Raw genomic sequence first — 16,679 nt, forward strand, 5'->3', positions numbered from 1 at the left:
GATTTTATGCACCTTCCAGGTGACTTATTACTCTGCCTGTGCCTACTCTTTTGTGCAGCTGTCATTAAATAGATTGAACAATTCTCACACTTCAGTGGATGACAGGTTCACGGTATAACAAGCATACCAACATTTACGTCGCTACAAGCAAGCCATTCAGTGCACAGTGATCGCTGCAGAAGAGAATACGAATCATGGCATTACTAGAGCGTTCCAGCACTAAAGAGTGCCTAGAGCAGCAATTAGTCGTCAATACTTATTCAGATGTGAGAACTAGAAGAGCTGCAACTAAATACACAAAAAAACTAGGAACTCCAGCCACAACGCCTATAGTTTGCTCCAATCACTGCGGAAGTAAGATGATGTGTTAATGAATTGTGAATGCCAATGTAGGCTCTTCGGTGGTGGCCTTCGACCCGTCGTTCAACACGCTGCAGCAGTGCAGCGTTCTGCCCACACCGCTGCACCATCACCGGACCGTTCTCGTAGACTCTGACGTCATCGTCGTCGGTGAGTGCCGCATATAGTTAACGAACAAGTTTAGACAATTAACCGCACTGGCCTTTTGCTGTTTTAGATGCGAAAGCACCTTATGCTCGGGGCAGTGTCCGTTCTACGGCGGCGCGCTCGCTCTCGTTGCACTCTCCTTCGCAACGGCGCTATGGACGCGCGCGAAGCTGAACGTAAACGGCAACGCCGGCAAGCGAATCTCGAAGCTGCGAGGCTGCGAAAGCGCGCTTTTGCTGTGCTTCCGTCATTCTCTCTCTGTGCGACGGTGTGCGAAACGCCATGGACAACGTCAACGTCGGCGCTAGCTGTAGCGGCAGCGCCACCGCCGCGGAGCAGAGGAAGGCTCGGGAAGCCAAATGTCAGCGTCGGCAAGCGGTAATTCAAACGCCTCGACAACCACCGTCTCATAAGTCACATAAGAGAAACTGAAACTCGATGCTTTCGTATCCCACCATGGTTGCCCGCAGGGGGAGATGATGTGTAATTTTTTAACATACGCTTGGTGTTACTGTCGGATCGGCCATATCGGCCATATCGTCCATATCTCAACATACTGTCAGTTGCTTGTTATTTGTCGGTATTTCGGCCCGTCAAGAGGTGTCGTCCAGCCTACATGAATCGAATAAAAGGTTGTCCTCATACCTCGGGTAGCCAATGTCCAATCTCTGGATGCAAAGATCAATGCTGGCATCTATATGCCATACTACTAAACTAGTTAGCGCAATATGCTGCTTCTGAATTGTATCGCGTTTGACTGGTAAAAGTAGGCACGAAAATGTACAAAAGTACAATATCGCAATGGTGGGTCAAACTGTGAACTATACAAAGATGCTTTGCGTGTAATTATTGGCTTTCCCGAACAGTCAGATATTTTTTTTTTTTTTTTGCAGAAGCGTGCGATTATGTGCATTACGTATCACCATCAAGGAAATGCAGAGGACCACGAGACAGCGATATTGTGGTTCCACTGACAACAGCTGAAGTGGGCAAAGAGATCTCATAAAATTAAGTTGTGGGAAATATCTATAGACACGATTCTGGCATTCAGCAAAAGCCAGGGGGCGCTGACTAGGCCTTCAACATCGCTTGAGCAGTCATAGAAATCACGCCTCATTTCCTCCCATCAACCCACCTTTGTCCAACAAACAGCTTTTCATGCTGTATATATGTTGCGTAAACAGCAGTCTATTTGCACTAAAATTTCGCAATAAGATGGCAACGCGGTGGCAGAATTTGTATAACTTTTAGGTGCAATGCACTTGCCTATCTCGTCAATAACAAAAAACACGAAATACCTGCGATGATATATAAAAAAATTGTTCGTGAAAACCGAATGGTGGCATTGTTTTTCGTTGACAAAGGCAAAACGTGGACGCGTCTGCCTGCTTTCGCCTGTGCAGAAACTCATGGCACCACTGTTACGCTCCTGTGGAATGCATAATTTTTGTTTTCATTGCCTGTTTAGTGCGTAATCATGAATTTTTTTCACTCCTGCTTTATACGTATCGTGTTAAAAATGGAGCACTGTGTACAATATACATCGTATTGCACAGCTCTGCACAAGGAAACTGTATATTAAAAATTATTTCGTACTCTGCAACAGACTTACATATTGTATTGATATTATTCAGTGGTCTACATCAGGGGCCGGCATCCTTTTGAGACGCAGGGCCGACTTGCATGAAGCCGACACGGCGGGGGCCGGATGGCAAATCAACAAGGGCGGGGATGGGGCCACTTTGCAGCCAAAGAGAAAAAAATAGGCGAATCGACAATAATGTACAAAACTGGAATATAAATCACGTTTATTTTCAGCACGCATGTCATGAGGTTGCAATTTACAAGCATAGGTCGTATTGCCAACTCGATGCTATGTTTGTTTGTTCCTGTCTAAGCCCATTTGATGTCAAAACTGCCATATATATGCCTTCAGGTATGAAGTGACAAGGTGAAGGCAGTTCTGACATCGTGCCGGGGGCCACATAATACTGCCTCTCGGGCCGCAGGTTGCCGACCCCTGGTCTATCTTATATAGCGAGTTCAAGTTAGGTACAGTACGCGCGGATGTCACGTAGGTGGCATGTTGGAGTCTGCTGATGGGCCGTACTTGTGCACGCGCCGTTGCTACCGGCTGAACGTGGCCAAGATGCAGTGGAACCGCGTGGCCGACCTCAAGACGGAACGCGCCCATCATGGGCTCGTGTACTGCGATGGCCGCATCCTGGCCCTTGGCGGACTCACGCTCGGACGCAGGTGAGATTGATTGATTGATTGATTGATTGATTGATTGATTGATTGATTGATTGATTGATTGATTGATTGATTGATTGATTGATTGATTGCTCAACTATTCTCAAATATAACAATACGTCGCTGGCTCCCTCCACAATTATAAAAACGTTAAAGCCAGTTCCACATCTGTGAAATCTGAGTAAACGGTGAAGCTGGCAAGCAAGCGCCACTACGTGGTGAACGCAGATTGAGTTCTTTCATCTTGGTTTAAAAATAGGAATCATTCTATTCATTTTATCACAAGTATTTTTTTGTTTCATTTTTTCATCTTCTTCCTTTCATCTTTCTTTCTGTCTTTATCTCTTTCTATATTGAGCTCTCCCCTCCTTTCCTTCCTCCACATCACTCCGCCTCACCCTCACCTCCTTTTCCTACCCCTTTGCTACACTGTACTATGCATGGCTATGCTATGCTAGGAGCTCCTTGGCACATACCTGCTTTCTGTGGCACATACCTATCGAGTTTTTTGTCTACGACACCAGCCTTGCTCCAAGCTTAAATAGCTCCACTGTTAATTGATAAATTAAATATAGTGATAGAAAAGTGAGGTGCTTCAGCTATTAAGCGTGCTCACACTCAAGTGCACGACTGTGAACTGCAGTTGAGATATTAATATTAAATATTGTGATATAATATTAAATATCACAGTTTGGTGCAAAACCGTCTTCGTGTGCCTGCAGACACTTTGTTGATAGTAGCTTTGAACAAATGCCTAAGCTAAACGTAAACTGTCGCAGCTATGGCTCTTTTGCTTTCATCTCATGCCTTCACATACTGGCATAAGAACAGCAGCACTCGCGCAGTGGAGCTTGCTACATCATTCAGGGAGACACGCTTCACAAGCTTTGTACTGCGATCATTCGCACTCTCTCGAGACTTTAGCGTATGAGAAAGAAACTTGTGCATTATCGATAACATTTAACCGATTACTTTAATAAATATCTTTTGTATTTTTGTATTTGATGGAACCTCTTTTAATTCAGTAGCAGTTGCAGTAGTGAACTACTTTTTTCTATAAACAATCACATGTAACCATTTACTTATTGATGAGGCATGCTGTAAAAGGACACGCCGCTTTAGCATTTGAATTTGGCGGGAACTACAGTAGCACACTCACATCAATGCGAAGGGCAACCTCAAACCATGCCTGTGTTTGAACAGGCTAACGTCTTTGTATGTTTCCCCTTTTTAACGGCATACCACGTAGCCTGTACGTTGGCGGAGCATTTGGAATCTCGCTATGGTTTCGTTGTTCGCTTGTCACTCGATAGTCATTTACTCTGATTGTTGCCCTGTACTTCAGTGTTTGTGACGTTAATAAAAGTACCAACACACATATTCTTACAGTTCTGGTTGTCTCCTGAAATTTCGTTGCGTCATGGAAGGGCGCGAAAGATGAAAGCAACAATAAGGAAAAGGCCTTATATGGCTCATTAAAAATAATTCGGCATACAGCAGCGTGAACACATATGGTGCCAAAAGACAGGTGGGCCAATCCCAGAGGAATTGCAACACCATGTGAGGTGCAGAAAGCCTCGGAGAGGAGAGGGGAGGGAGAGTTGGTGGTGGAATTAATGTAGTAAGGACACTCGAAGTGATAAGAAGTAATAATTCACGCATGATGTAAATCATGTCTGAATTAAAGTAACATAAAGAGAATCAAATGCAAATTAAGGTGAGTCACCATAGCAATATAGGTGCCAGCAAATACCAGGTGCCAGTGAAAAAAAAAAACAAGGAAGGCGACGTAACGCAGTAGGTTACGTCACCTATCAAAACTTGTTGTGCTAGTCTAGACTAGTTCATTCCTGATCAAATTGGTTATGAGACAACCCAAGTCGAAGAGTTCAAGACAGGCAATACTGTATGAAGCAAGCTCAAGAGAAGCTCTTTAAACAGTGAATGTACTTACAAGCACTATACGCTTGAGACAACAGATGGGCGACCGTATCATTGTGCAATCGAGCCAGGCAGAAAGGCATGTCAGCTGACTCGGTTGTACATTTTCCGCATATAGTAGTGTCTTACACGGAAGAGGCTCCGGACTGTATCGAGAATTCTAAATCCATTTCGGGCAAAGGTGTTCAGATGCCCGAAGTCCGAGCCCCTCCACTCTGCCATTGCAGGCTGGTGTCCAGCATGGAGTACTACGACGTGAAACGCAACAAGTGGACCAAGATGAAGGGCTCACTGCCGCAGCCCATGATGGCCATGGGCGTGGCGCTGTTCCGCTCTCTCGTATGGGTCGCCGGAGGTGTGGTGGGTTCTTCCGAGGAAGACCTGGCATGCTGCACAGCCGTCCACTGCTACGACCCCAGGACAAAGACGTGCGTACTGGACACCTTACTGTGAACAGACTGCATTTGCTTTTCTTCGTGTGTGTACAGCACACACGCTAAGATTTAAAAGGGCTGACAACCGATTTGTGCAACGAAAAGCTCCCCCTTGGTAGTGGGGAAACCTGCAGTGGTTGACTTCAAAGACGCGTGGATATTTTTTGAACAGAATTTTTCGATCTGAGAAGCCTCTAAAAAGTTAAGGGTCCCTCCTCCAGCAACGCTGAGAAGTGATAGCGATGTTGATAGCTGCCCGCAAACTGTTCATTATTCTCAACGTTCTGCTTTCACAGAAGTGAGTGCAACTGTGGTTAACCGCCTTCATTTTGACATTTTGAACCGTTTTTTTAATATAAAAAGCAGGTGGAATAAGTTTTCCGAATGCTTGTTGTCGTGTGAATTCACTTTGCCTACCTCCTCGTGAGCCAGGCACTCCTGATACCTCTCCAACTGAGAAGTACCTACCGAAAAGCATCGGATCATTCATCAAGCGAAGGCGGCACGACTGTTCTGCTCACTACAAATGAAGGTGTACTGTATTTCAACACTAATACTATGAATACCATTAACAGCATACACCAGTACAAGGTCACGTGGTCGGACTCTTATGCATATTCGTCTTTTGCTGCGTGTGGCGAATCCCGGCCGCGGTGGCCGCATTTTCGATGGAGGCGAAAGTGCTCGAGGCTCGTGTACTTAGATTGAGTTGCACGTTAAATAACCCCAGGTGGTAAAAATTGCCGGAGCCGTCCACTACGGCGTCTCTTATAATCATATCGTGTTTTTGTTAGGTTAAAGCCCATCAATTCTTAGTATTAACTTCAGTCCTCGATTCTGCAATGTTTACACCTTGTTATGCATCAAGAAAGATTCGAACAAACTTCCTCGCCTTGCAGAGTACGTCTGTAAAAGAAATGCAGCGAATCATAATTTCAGAAATAACCTAATCAGTATCGCTATTCTTTCATTGGTAATTAGTTTTCCAGGTTATCTGTGGTTAGAACTTCAGTACGGCCATATATTTAAAATACAACTTCGGGCTTTGCGTTAATCTTTTTATGTTTAAATCGGCACTTCCGGGTATACAACTGTGTTGTAACTCGTGGTGAAATCTCGTGGGCAACGTTTTAGTAGAGTAGCTGGTTTTACAACTTATAAGCTCTAAACAAAAATGGATAACCAACGTGTCCGCAACAACAGTTGGTTCATCGGCAGCACAATAATTCGGGAGTCACAACTTTCACGTGGTACCTTGAAGAAAAGACAGCGCAAAGACTGGACACAAGAAATAAGGCGCAGCACCCAGTGCTTGTGTTTTGTGCCTCTTTTCTTGCCTCCAGTCTTCGCGCTGTTTTTTCCTTCAAAGTAACATGTACCAAATAGCCCTTCAACGCCATGTGGTTTTTCCTGTATAGGCTGTAAATACGTGTTATCTGTTACAATCGAGACGGTTACCAATCCTCCAGACATCCACATTCTCGAGTCGAATAGAAATGAAATAACAAAGTTCATTCGATTCATTTTTGAAGTATAAATGTCAGACACTCGTACATATCTGTACTTCAGTATGTTTGTACCTGAGACGGTGGTCTAGCGGTTATGGTGCTCGACTGCATGCTGACAGGCAATCCCGGCCGCGGCGGTCGCATAATCGATGGAGGCGAAAATGCTTGAGGCCCGTGTACTTACATTTAGGTGCACGTTAAAGAACCTCAGGAGGTCAAAATTTCCGGAGTCTTACACAACGGCGTCTCTCATAATCATATCGTGGTTTTGGGACATTAAACCTTGACAATCATTATTATTCAGTATGTTCGCACATGTTCGAAGATGGAGACTTGGTGATAACGATTAGGAGAAATTAAATTGTCTGTTTCTGCCAGTATCTTCGCGATTATTTTCACTTTGTACATGAAGTCAATACACACAACGTGGTGTGTATGCATGTGTATGCAGGTGGACATCTACGGTGCCACCGCTGCCTAGAGCGTGCGCTTACCTAGGCCTGATCTGTGCCTCGGGCAGCTTAGTGGCACTCGGAGGCTCCGTCTCCTTGGACCAGCTGCAGCCTGGAAGCGTGGCTGATGTGCTGCGGCTGTCAGATGACCAGCGCTTTTGGGAGCCGCTGGCATCGATGCCGAGGCCCTGCCACAGCTCTGACGCTGTGGTCTTCGGTGAGTGCAGATGATCGTGCAGTTCGGTGCCCGTGCGCAAACGTGTACAGACCGCAGAACTGTTCTCTCATAGTGATGCTACAAGCAGTAGAGCTAAGCGTATAGGCAGCTGGGCTAGTTGGTTTTGGTTATGGCTATGTAACGTGATACTCGCGAACATGAGACGTATGAGAACAGACACCAACAACATTGAAGGCTAGCTTTGTCGGTGTGTCTCTCCTCGTCCGTGTCCTGTCCATCAGTATCACGTTACAAAACAGTAAAGGACAGTACCTCATGGTGCTCGCATGGGTGTCATTTTTTCAGCCCGCGCTACAAGATACACGACAATGCTACGCTGAATTGTTGTGCTGAACTCTGCAAGATACACGACGATGTTACGTCGATGTTTCGCTGAACTGGTTGAACAGAGTCAGCTTGGCGGTCGTTAGTAGGACGTTCTGTCGATTCAGAACGCACCTTATGTCTCGACGTCGGCATGCACATTTTGTATGTTTGTTGGTGTCAGTTTGGCAGCTGTCCCTGCCAGTGTTTCACATGGTTTTCGAGAATGGAAGATTGCACAAAGTAAGATTGCAGACGCTGGGCTGGATAACAGCACACGCAACAGTGTTGTATGACTGTTTTACTGTCTGCATGCAAAACATACATGAAGGTTGGGACAAAGAAACTACAGTTCTAAGGAAGCGTCATTTCGAACTTTGAGGCAGTGTAGTGCAGTTAAACGTTTCCCTCCACTGGCATAGGAACAACCCAAGTTCAGTCAGTGTCTAAATAATTTGAAGAACAAAATGGAGTAATTCTCATACAAAGCTTCAGAGTTGCGACGACTCTGTAGCTAAACATAGTTAAAAAAGAATATATATATCGTAAGCCTGTCGTATGACAAGTGCTGCACAAAGGGCCTTCTCCCAATGACCTCCAACCCACTTCGTCCTGCGCCAGCCGTTTCCATTTTTTGCCTGCAAATTTCTCGATTTCGTTGCTCCAGCTAACCCTTTGCTGCCCACGGCCGTGCTTCCCATCTCTTTGCATCTATTCCAACATTCTGATTGTCGACTGTCTGTCCTCATGATGTGACCTGTGCTGGTACACTTTATTTTTCTCTTAAATGAGCCCTGCAACGTCTTTACAAGTAACCATCAAATGGCTTCATTAAAGGAGTTTATTGCCCCACGAATCGACCGGCGCATAATTTTTCAGAATTTGTCAAGTACGAGCTAGGTTAGAGAGATTTGTCGCGCACGTTGTAATTGCTTTTCTATCTTCTCTCGTCCCGATGAGCGCGCTGGAAGCTAAGTCGGGAGGGATGGCAAGGAGGACAGACGTTACGTCACGTGCGCGTCATGGCCTTGAATACTGTTTCTTTTTTTCTTTCGAACGCGCGGCTTACTTTCAATGTGATTACGAGCAAGCGCGTGGGCACGTGGCGGCCTCCTGCGGCGGTCACGGTAACTATGCAACTCACGATGCTCGAATCAGCCAATCTGGCCGTGAATTTTGGTATATGGCACGGTAATTTGAGTATATGGCATCATTTCTAGAAAGAACAGGGAACAATTTCCAGCTGACTAAGAAATAATTGCGAATTCCAGGTCTCGTACTGCGCTATAATGTTTGGCTCGCGTATTCTCAGAAGCCTCGACTACCAATCGGCACCGTTTCCTGACCATGCTGAAAAAGTGTTGGAGGGCCCCTTTAATATCTACTAGGATATTGGCTAGCCCCGTTAGTTTTCTGCTCCACTCTGCGGTCTTCCTATCTGCTATAGTTACGCCAATAACTTTTCGCTTCATCACACCCTGACTGGACGTTAATTTCTTCTCGGGCTCAGTTCTTCAGATCACATAGGTTGTTATGCTATAACTCTGGCCGCTTTCCATAGGTCATTCTAACGTAGGGCCTTTCTAACGTCATTGGTAGTTACGCTTTAAACTTCAGTGAAATGTTCCACTTTGCTTTCACAGTGTCATAACGCCACTAAAATTGTTAATAAGACTTCCCTGCTTATCTCTTACTGTGTGCATTTTGGTTCTTCCTATACAGTTTCCTTTTAGCTGCTTTGGAACGGTCACCTCTTTAACATTTTAATTCCATATGTCGAGTTTCTTCTTCTTGATCAGGTTCCACAAATTCAATTGTATCTCTTGAGGTAGTCGCTGTCATCTGTCGGTTATTTATTAAAGGGGCTGACAACCGATTTCTCTAGACCCAGTTTTTTACGGCGCGACGGAGAACTCCCCCTCGATAGTGGTTTTATACCTGCAGCTGTTGACTCTAAAATTGCGTGGATATTTTAAATGCGAAGCATTTCTTAGCGAACTGCAGACACTTAGAGCGTTTCTATCTACGTATCTGTCTAGTCACGTACGTCTATGCGCTATTGTGGTCGTCTTCTTAGCTTGTCACATACCAAAATTTGCATGGGAGGGCATTAGTGTATGACGAACGCGATGAACAGGTGATTACATCAATGGCTTGAGATACTTGTCGCTGACGTCATGAAACCCCTTCCTTCAGTCACATGTGGCACATACCCGTATACCACGGCCCATGAAATGCGGATATGAGCCACAGGTGATTCACAGTTTTGTCAACCCAGGAATGGCGATAACAGATAATCAAAAATCTTTACGCGATCGCGTTATAGAGCTGTGTCGCAGAAAATGTGGGACCGCCTTCGGCAGCGTTCTCGGTGAGGGAAATATTAGAGGGACGGGAAGATTGAAAATCACAGTTAGAACCGCAATCGAACCCAGACATTCTGCGTCGAAGTCAAGTATTCATACACAGAGCTACGCCAGTGCTTGAAACTGCTTACGAAAAAGACCCTATAATGGCTTCATATTGCGGCACCGTCAACTGCGGTTGCAGTGTTTGCTATCGCCATTTGTAAGAATGTAATAAACAACACATATTAACTCCTATGACTCGCCAAGCTATGGTCAAACATCGCTCAATCCGGAGGAATACAGCAAAAACCGCTTCTTATGATGTGCACATCATCGCACCGTAGTGTGCAGTTCATTTCGATAAAACTGACATCTGTGCTTGAAGGTGAGTAGCGACTTCACGTCGGACCATAGGATACCCTTTGGGCGTCGGTGTAGTCGACGTGCCTCGTAAGACCACGGTCAATCCCGTAGCCAGGGAGAGGGGGGTGTGGCTTAGGAGGCCCCTCCCACCAAATAGTTCCTTCCTCATATAGGTACTTTCCTCAAAATATGTGCTTTCCTCAAATAGCAAGGTCTTCAGCAAATGCTCCGCTACCCATCACCCCTAAAAAAATTCCTCGCTACAGGCCTGCCTATGATATACTCATAACTACTCAAAATGCACAATGAAGTCGGTGCAACTCGTAACGCTTGACTGAAAGCAATAAAAACAAATTCGGTAGAAGCCACTACTCGCCTACTGCTTCGCATGACATCGACTCCCAGAATAAGTGGGATCTGCCGAATTTTTGTAAGCACAATTTTTCTATCTGGGGAGTCCCTAAAAAGGTTAGAGTCCTTCCTCCAGCAATGCTGATAAGTGATAGCAATGCCGATAAGCCTCCTCAGAAACTGTTTATTCCGCTCAACTAACTGCAGTTTTTCTCAACGTTCTGCTTTCACAGGAGTTAGCGCAACTGTGGTTCACCACTTTCACTTTGATATTTTCAACCGCTTTTTGATATAAAAAGCAGGTAGAACAAGTTTTCCGAACGCTCGTCATCACATGAAGTTTCTTTACCACCTCGCGAGCCAGGCGCTTCTGGTATTTCTCCAAATGGTCGGCAGTTGCTACCAGACCCTCGGCTAACCCCTTTCATGCTGCCACTCATGAGCACCGGATCGTACACGAAGTGAAGGCGGTGCCACGTTTCTGCTCGCCACAAACGAAGGCTTATCTGCACAGTTGAAATCGGAAAAAATAATCGAAAAAAGTGTACTCTATATATCAATACTAATAAAGTGCCCATTAACTGCGTACACCGGTAGGTCATGTGATCGGCCACTTCTGCATCTGTGTTTCCGCTGCATGGGGCGCCGAAACTCATTTTTGGTGACTTTTAGTGAAGAAATAAAAGTCTAAATCCACATCTAATGAGAAAAACGGGTCTAGTTTTAGCCGATACGATAAACAACCTTTCCACTAGTGGGCTTATTGCGATTTCGAGTGGTTGTTTGAGACTTTAAGGCTTTTGTGGTTTGGAAGAGCTTGCCTACTCTTTGCCTTGATGATAGAATGTTAAAGGTTGAAGATAAATATGCAGAAGACAAGGAACACGCTTGGTGGCTTGTCAAGAGAATGACGGCTCACTACTGGTGATTGTACCCTGGAATCTGTACAACAGTACGCATATCTAGATCAATTACTAACAGGCAAGCCTACGCATGTAAACGAAATTCACTGAAGAGTAATAATGGGCTGGAGTGCATACGGCAGACATTCCCAAACGATTACCGGCTACTTACCGCCATCGCTAAAGGGGAAAGTGTGTCATTGCATATTGCCGGTTCTAACTGATGGTGCAGGAACATAGAGAATAACAACGAAACACAAAAGTTAGGGACCCCGCAGCATGCAATGAAACGGAAAATGATAGGCATGACAATAAGACACAGGAAAACAGCAGAACAGATAAAAGAAAAACATGCTTGGGCGACATCCTACTTCGCATTAAATTGGGAAAAAAAAATCACAGCATATCCACGGGGTGAATGATGATGAGTGGGGCGAAGCTACGGAGGGAATCATCTGTAAACCGTGAAACTCTTCCGTGAAATGCGCCCAGTACATAATATAAAGAGTGTGAAACATCGTGTATATATTAAACATCAAACTTTTATTGTACTGTTGGTTTACGTGGTCCCTTCATTATCACTTGTGATCGGTGAAATGCAAGGAAGAAGTCCGCTCCCGAGCGAAAGAGCGCCAAGAGCGACCGCATTCCCCGCTCGCCCTGTGCGAATTAAAGGCAAGGCTAGAGGGAAGACAGGACGCGCGTTCCACGACGCGAGGTCGGTAGCATGCCCAACGAAAGCCAACGGAACGCGATCGTGCAAGTGCTCCGGCTTCGCATCGCCTCATGGTTCCATTTAGCGTCCCAAAACCAAATATATTGCTCAAGGTGTGCCTTGCGTTTTTCGTAGAAATAATTTCTTTATCATGTACATTAAGACGAAAAGTTGAAAGCTCACTAGAGTGTATCGCCCGCAAAGTATGTCTTTTAGTGTGATTTAACTCTCGTACGGCAGGGTCCTCGCGCCGTTGCCGGTCCACCTCGCCCGTTGACGATCGGGCGAGGTGGCTACATACAACTACTACTACTACACTTTAAGAAAAACATCTGGCGTTCTTTCGTTCTGCTTTTACAAAACATCTGGCGTCTTTCGTTGGTTTATTTCATCAATCAACGGCGTTTTGAACAAAATTTTTATTGTTTAATCACGCACAGGAGAAATCTCACCAGGCACTACCTTGGAGGTAAACAATGGCTGCTAATGGGAATGAGAGACAGAAGAAGTCGGCTTTTAGCTAACACTTACACTTCTACTTCTACTAACGTTTCCTACTGGAACATGCCAATGGCTGCTAATGGGGAATGAGAGACAGAAGAATTCGGCTTTTAGTTAACGCGCACGCTGCGAATTTTTTATTTTCAACAACGCACAGGAGAAATCTCCCACCGGCACCACCTTGGAGGTCAAAGCGTAAGACTTGTTACGGACTACTACGATGACGACGACTACGAGGGACGAACGGGTGCCGCCTTAAGGAGCTTCGCCCCTAAAACGATCGACCTGGTCGGGTCATGTCATGCGTAGGACAGATACCAATGGTCAGTGGGACCGATGGGACAGACCCAGATGGTACAGATGGGATGGGTTAGTGGGACAGACCGATGGTCAGTGGGAGCAACTGAATGGATACCAAGGGATGGTAAACGCAGGCTATTGACGACAATGAGTTAGATGAGGAGTGATATCAAGAAATCGAGACATTTGCAGGCATAAAATAGAACCATTTCACGCAGTACAGGTTTAATTATAGGTTATTGGGAAAGACATTCGTCCTACAGTGGACATAAGATTAGCCGATAATAACGATGAGCAAAAAGGCGCTGTCTTGGTGCTCTAGCCTGTTGAGGTGCCTCTGCTTTATTCTTTTCAGCCAGACATATGTCGCGAACGTGGGGCCTAGTATCTGTAAGAGTTGCTTGCAGAAATGTTTATACATTGAACAAGCTGAAGCATAAGCAGCATATGCAAGCTGATGGAGGAACGCCTGCCTGGATGTTTCGGCAATGCGGTTCAGTGAGCATCTCCTACGATGTGCTTGCAGGCGAGTCGCTGTACATGTTCGGCGGCATCAGCGACGGCCACGTGCTGGCCGACGTGCAGCTACTGCACAAGGGTCGCTGGTCCTTGTGCGCCCACCTGCCTGCCTCGGTGCTCGGGCCAAGCGTAGTGGCGCTGCCCGGATCGCATGCGGGCGCCAGCTCGGCTGTCAGCGCCACCTCTGATCCCGTGGACAACAGGTGAAGTGACACACCCGTGTTCTAGAGTGCTCCTCCGTTCTGTCTCAACTCAATATTTGACGGAAAGACGGGCACATGCCTTGCGAACTTAGACTACAAGGAGTATACATTATGCCACAAGTAGATGTACTGTCTCAACGGAAAAATGTTGGCACAAGTGACTGGTTGCCGGAGCGGCAAGGTTGCGACACGCGGCGCTGTTTTTCCCGAGCACGCCGATATCGAGAGTGCCAAGCACATTCCATTTTCCAAAGCAGGGGTGGCCGGCAGAAAGCACTTCAACAAACAGCTTCTTCGGGGCAACTGCGATATATACTGTTGCTCGCAATTCCAGCGAAAAAAAGAAAAAAAGAAATTATGTGCGTAGCCACATATCTGCCGATAAGCAATGAACAAGCGTTTCTTTAAGATACATATGGGCTTTCGGATGGGCCAACAGCAAGATGGGCTGCTTTCCGCCGGTCCGCCGGCCACCTCTTCTTTGGATAATGGAAAGTGCTTGGCAATCTCGCTATTGGCGTGCTCGTGAACAACAGTCGCGATTTTGCAACTCCGACCACTTGTGCTAATCTTTTTCCGTTGAGATTGTACACTCTGATGATGATACTGATCTATGGTGTTTTATGGCGCAAGGGCCAGTGGTGGCCGAAGAGCACCAAGTCATGATACAGGGTGTGATCAATGATGATCTTTAGTGGCTGTATAAGGGCCTAAAATTCTTCGCACGAAGATGCGCAAAAATATATATTTACTAAAATCACGAGTGTGATATGAAACGTATGTGATTAGGATGATTGATTAGTGTTCGCAATGCTAAAATGAAAGACTGTAGGGTAGTACAAATGCCTCAGAAATGCCCTTGAGGCCAGGGGCCCTAAGGTAAATGCTTTATTTTAATAAAATCTCCACAGTAGCGGCCTCCCTTGAGAGGCCATGTTACGGACCCCCTGTGTATATCATGTGAAAACTTTAAAGTTCCTTAAGAAATGATGAATAATCTACTCTCTGATAGATCATTTATTTCATTTCGATGTCGCGTCCCACACGTCGAAAAGACTGCATAACAATTTGAGTTTTACACGCATATATCGTGACACTTTAACTTAATGTTAATCAGCACTTCCACGTGCCATTAGATTATGGGATAACTTGTCAGACAACATACCTTTATTGTCCAACCCTGACACATTCCATCAACAACTAATTGCACATTTTCACTGGAGTTGTCAGTCAAGATGGCTAGATTTGTATATGTTATGCACTATGTACATACTATTTATCTACTATGTATTATATATGCATTATGTATTACATCATATATTGCGTTCATGTTTTATATAAGATATACCAACGTTTGTTTTCTTGTTTTTTATCATATTTATTTTATATACAGCGGTGTATTGTAGCGCCCCACTTGCACAATGCCCAGTGGGCCTGTAAACTATTTCAAATAAAAAAAATATGGAGCCTAAATAAAGTAAACGTTTATTACTGAAGTTCTTATAATCGTTCGAGTATGCATTTCGATTGCGTATACATATATAATTTCCTCCTCTTGCAGCAGTGCTGTTCAAGGATGAGAACTCTCTGGTGGTGTTCGCAGCACTATTTAAATATATATCTGTTCCGCTAAAAAACTTTTACGTACATCTAACGTCAGCGTAATTCAGTAAAACGCCTTTATATTGAAATGCTTGACGCATTCAAGTGTACACTTCTTCACCATAACATCCACCACAACGCTCGTGATACAACTGGTATATAGTGAATTGTTCATTACAAGCTCATTTCGATTACAGAAGCGTTGATCACAGCGGCGACAAAGTGTAATCTTACCGTATCATACGTAGGTGTCGAGCGACGTATGTACAATACTCACTGACAGGCATTTTAGAGTTGTCCGTGTATATGCGTCTTCTATGGTGTACACATTTTCTTTGCGTTTTGTTTTTCTTTGTCAATGCAGGTCGGGACGCAAGGACGAAGACCTAATCATGTGGAGCTGGCACAACCTCTGAGGCCACGCGGGTCTTCCTAAATCACGAGGATCTAGCCTTATTCGTTTATGCACTAAATACAGTTTGAATGAATTTGCATCTCTGTGCACTTCCCTTTCGCGCCCTGTCCCGCTCCTAGAGGACCAAGAAGGATGCAGTGTAGGGCAGTTGTGTATCTCAAATCTTTCGAAGGATAACTAGCATTCATCGCCAAGTTGTTAAGGCAGCTGAGTGGCGATAATGAGTGCTAACGTCCCAAAACCACGACATAATTGAGAGACGCCGTAGTGGAGGGCTCCGGAAATTTCGACCACCTGGGGTTCTTTAATGTGCGCCTAAATGTAAGTATACGGGCATAATGCATTTTCGCCTCCATCAGAAAATGTGGCCGCCGTGGCCAGGATTCGATCCTGCGATATTCGGGTCAGCAGTCGAGCACCATAACCACTAGACCACCGCGGCGGGTAGCGTAGTGGCGAGAGCAGTGAACACAGTATCCGCTAAATTGGCTATCCGGTCCTGAATACCTATTATCCGGATTTAAAGAAATGGATATTTACGGTACACGGTTTAAATAGGTGCCTAGTCGGATATTAAAATATTCAGACACGAATACTTGGTGTTGGTAATCACATCATTTTTTTTTTCTATTGCATGTATCTAGATACCACATGCGCAGCTCATTAGTTCCGCTTCTATAAAGTACTACGTTGTTTATCAGATGGCTCAAAATGTGCATGTGACTTTGTGCATTATAATTGCCTTGACATTGAAGAAGGGACGACACGATTATTCTTTCAGAGAACGTCTGCATCGTTAGGCAACTACCAATTATGTGAGGTAA

The 16,679-nt window shown here is 45.2% G+C and overlaps 1 protein-coding gene across 1 annotated transcript in view; it reads left to right on the plus strand.

Annotated features, from left to right (window-relative positions):
* The window catches only part of LOC119405034 (uncharacterized), a 51,642-nt gene extending 35,739 nt beyond the window's left edge, over nucleotides 1-15,903 (plus strand). The window contains exons 16-21 of the mRNA XM_037671786.2: nucleotides 394-510; nucleotides 2,586-2,763; nucleotides 4,929-5,129; nucleotides 7,095-7,312; nucleotides 13,643-13,838; nucleotides 15,805-15,903. Of these exons, the coding sequence (XP_037527714.1) occupies nucleotides 394-510; nucleotides 2,586-2,763; nucleotides 4,929-5,129; nucleotides 7,095-7,312; nucleotides 13,643-13,838; nucleotides 15,805-15,856 (962 nt within the window). The 3' untranslated portion in view covers nucleotides 15,857-15,903. The remainder of the gene's footprint in view (nucleotides 1-393; nucleotides 511-2,585; nucleotides 2,764-4,928; nucleotides 5,130-7,094; nucleotides 7,313-13,642; nucleotides 13,839-15,804) is intronic.
* The last annotated feature ends 776 nt before the right edge of the window (nucleotides 15,904-16,679 follow it).

This window comes from Rhipicephalus sanguineus, chromosome 9 (genome assembly GCF_013339695.2).
Source record: "Rhipicephalus sanguineus isolate Rsan-2018 chromosome 9, BIME_Rsan_1.4, whole genome shotgun sequence".
NCBI classification, from domain to species: Eukaryota; Metazoa; Arthropoda; class Arachnida; order Ixodida; family Ixodidae; genus Rhipicephalus; species Rhipicephalus sanguineus.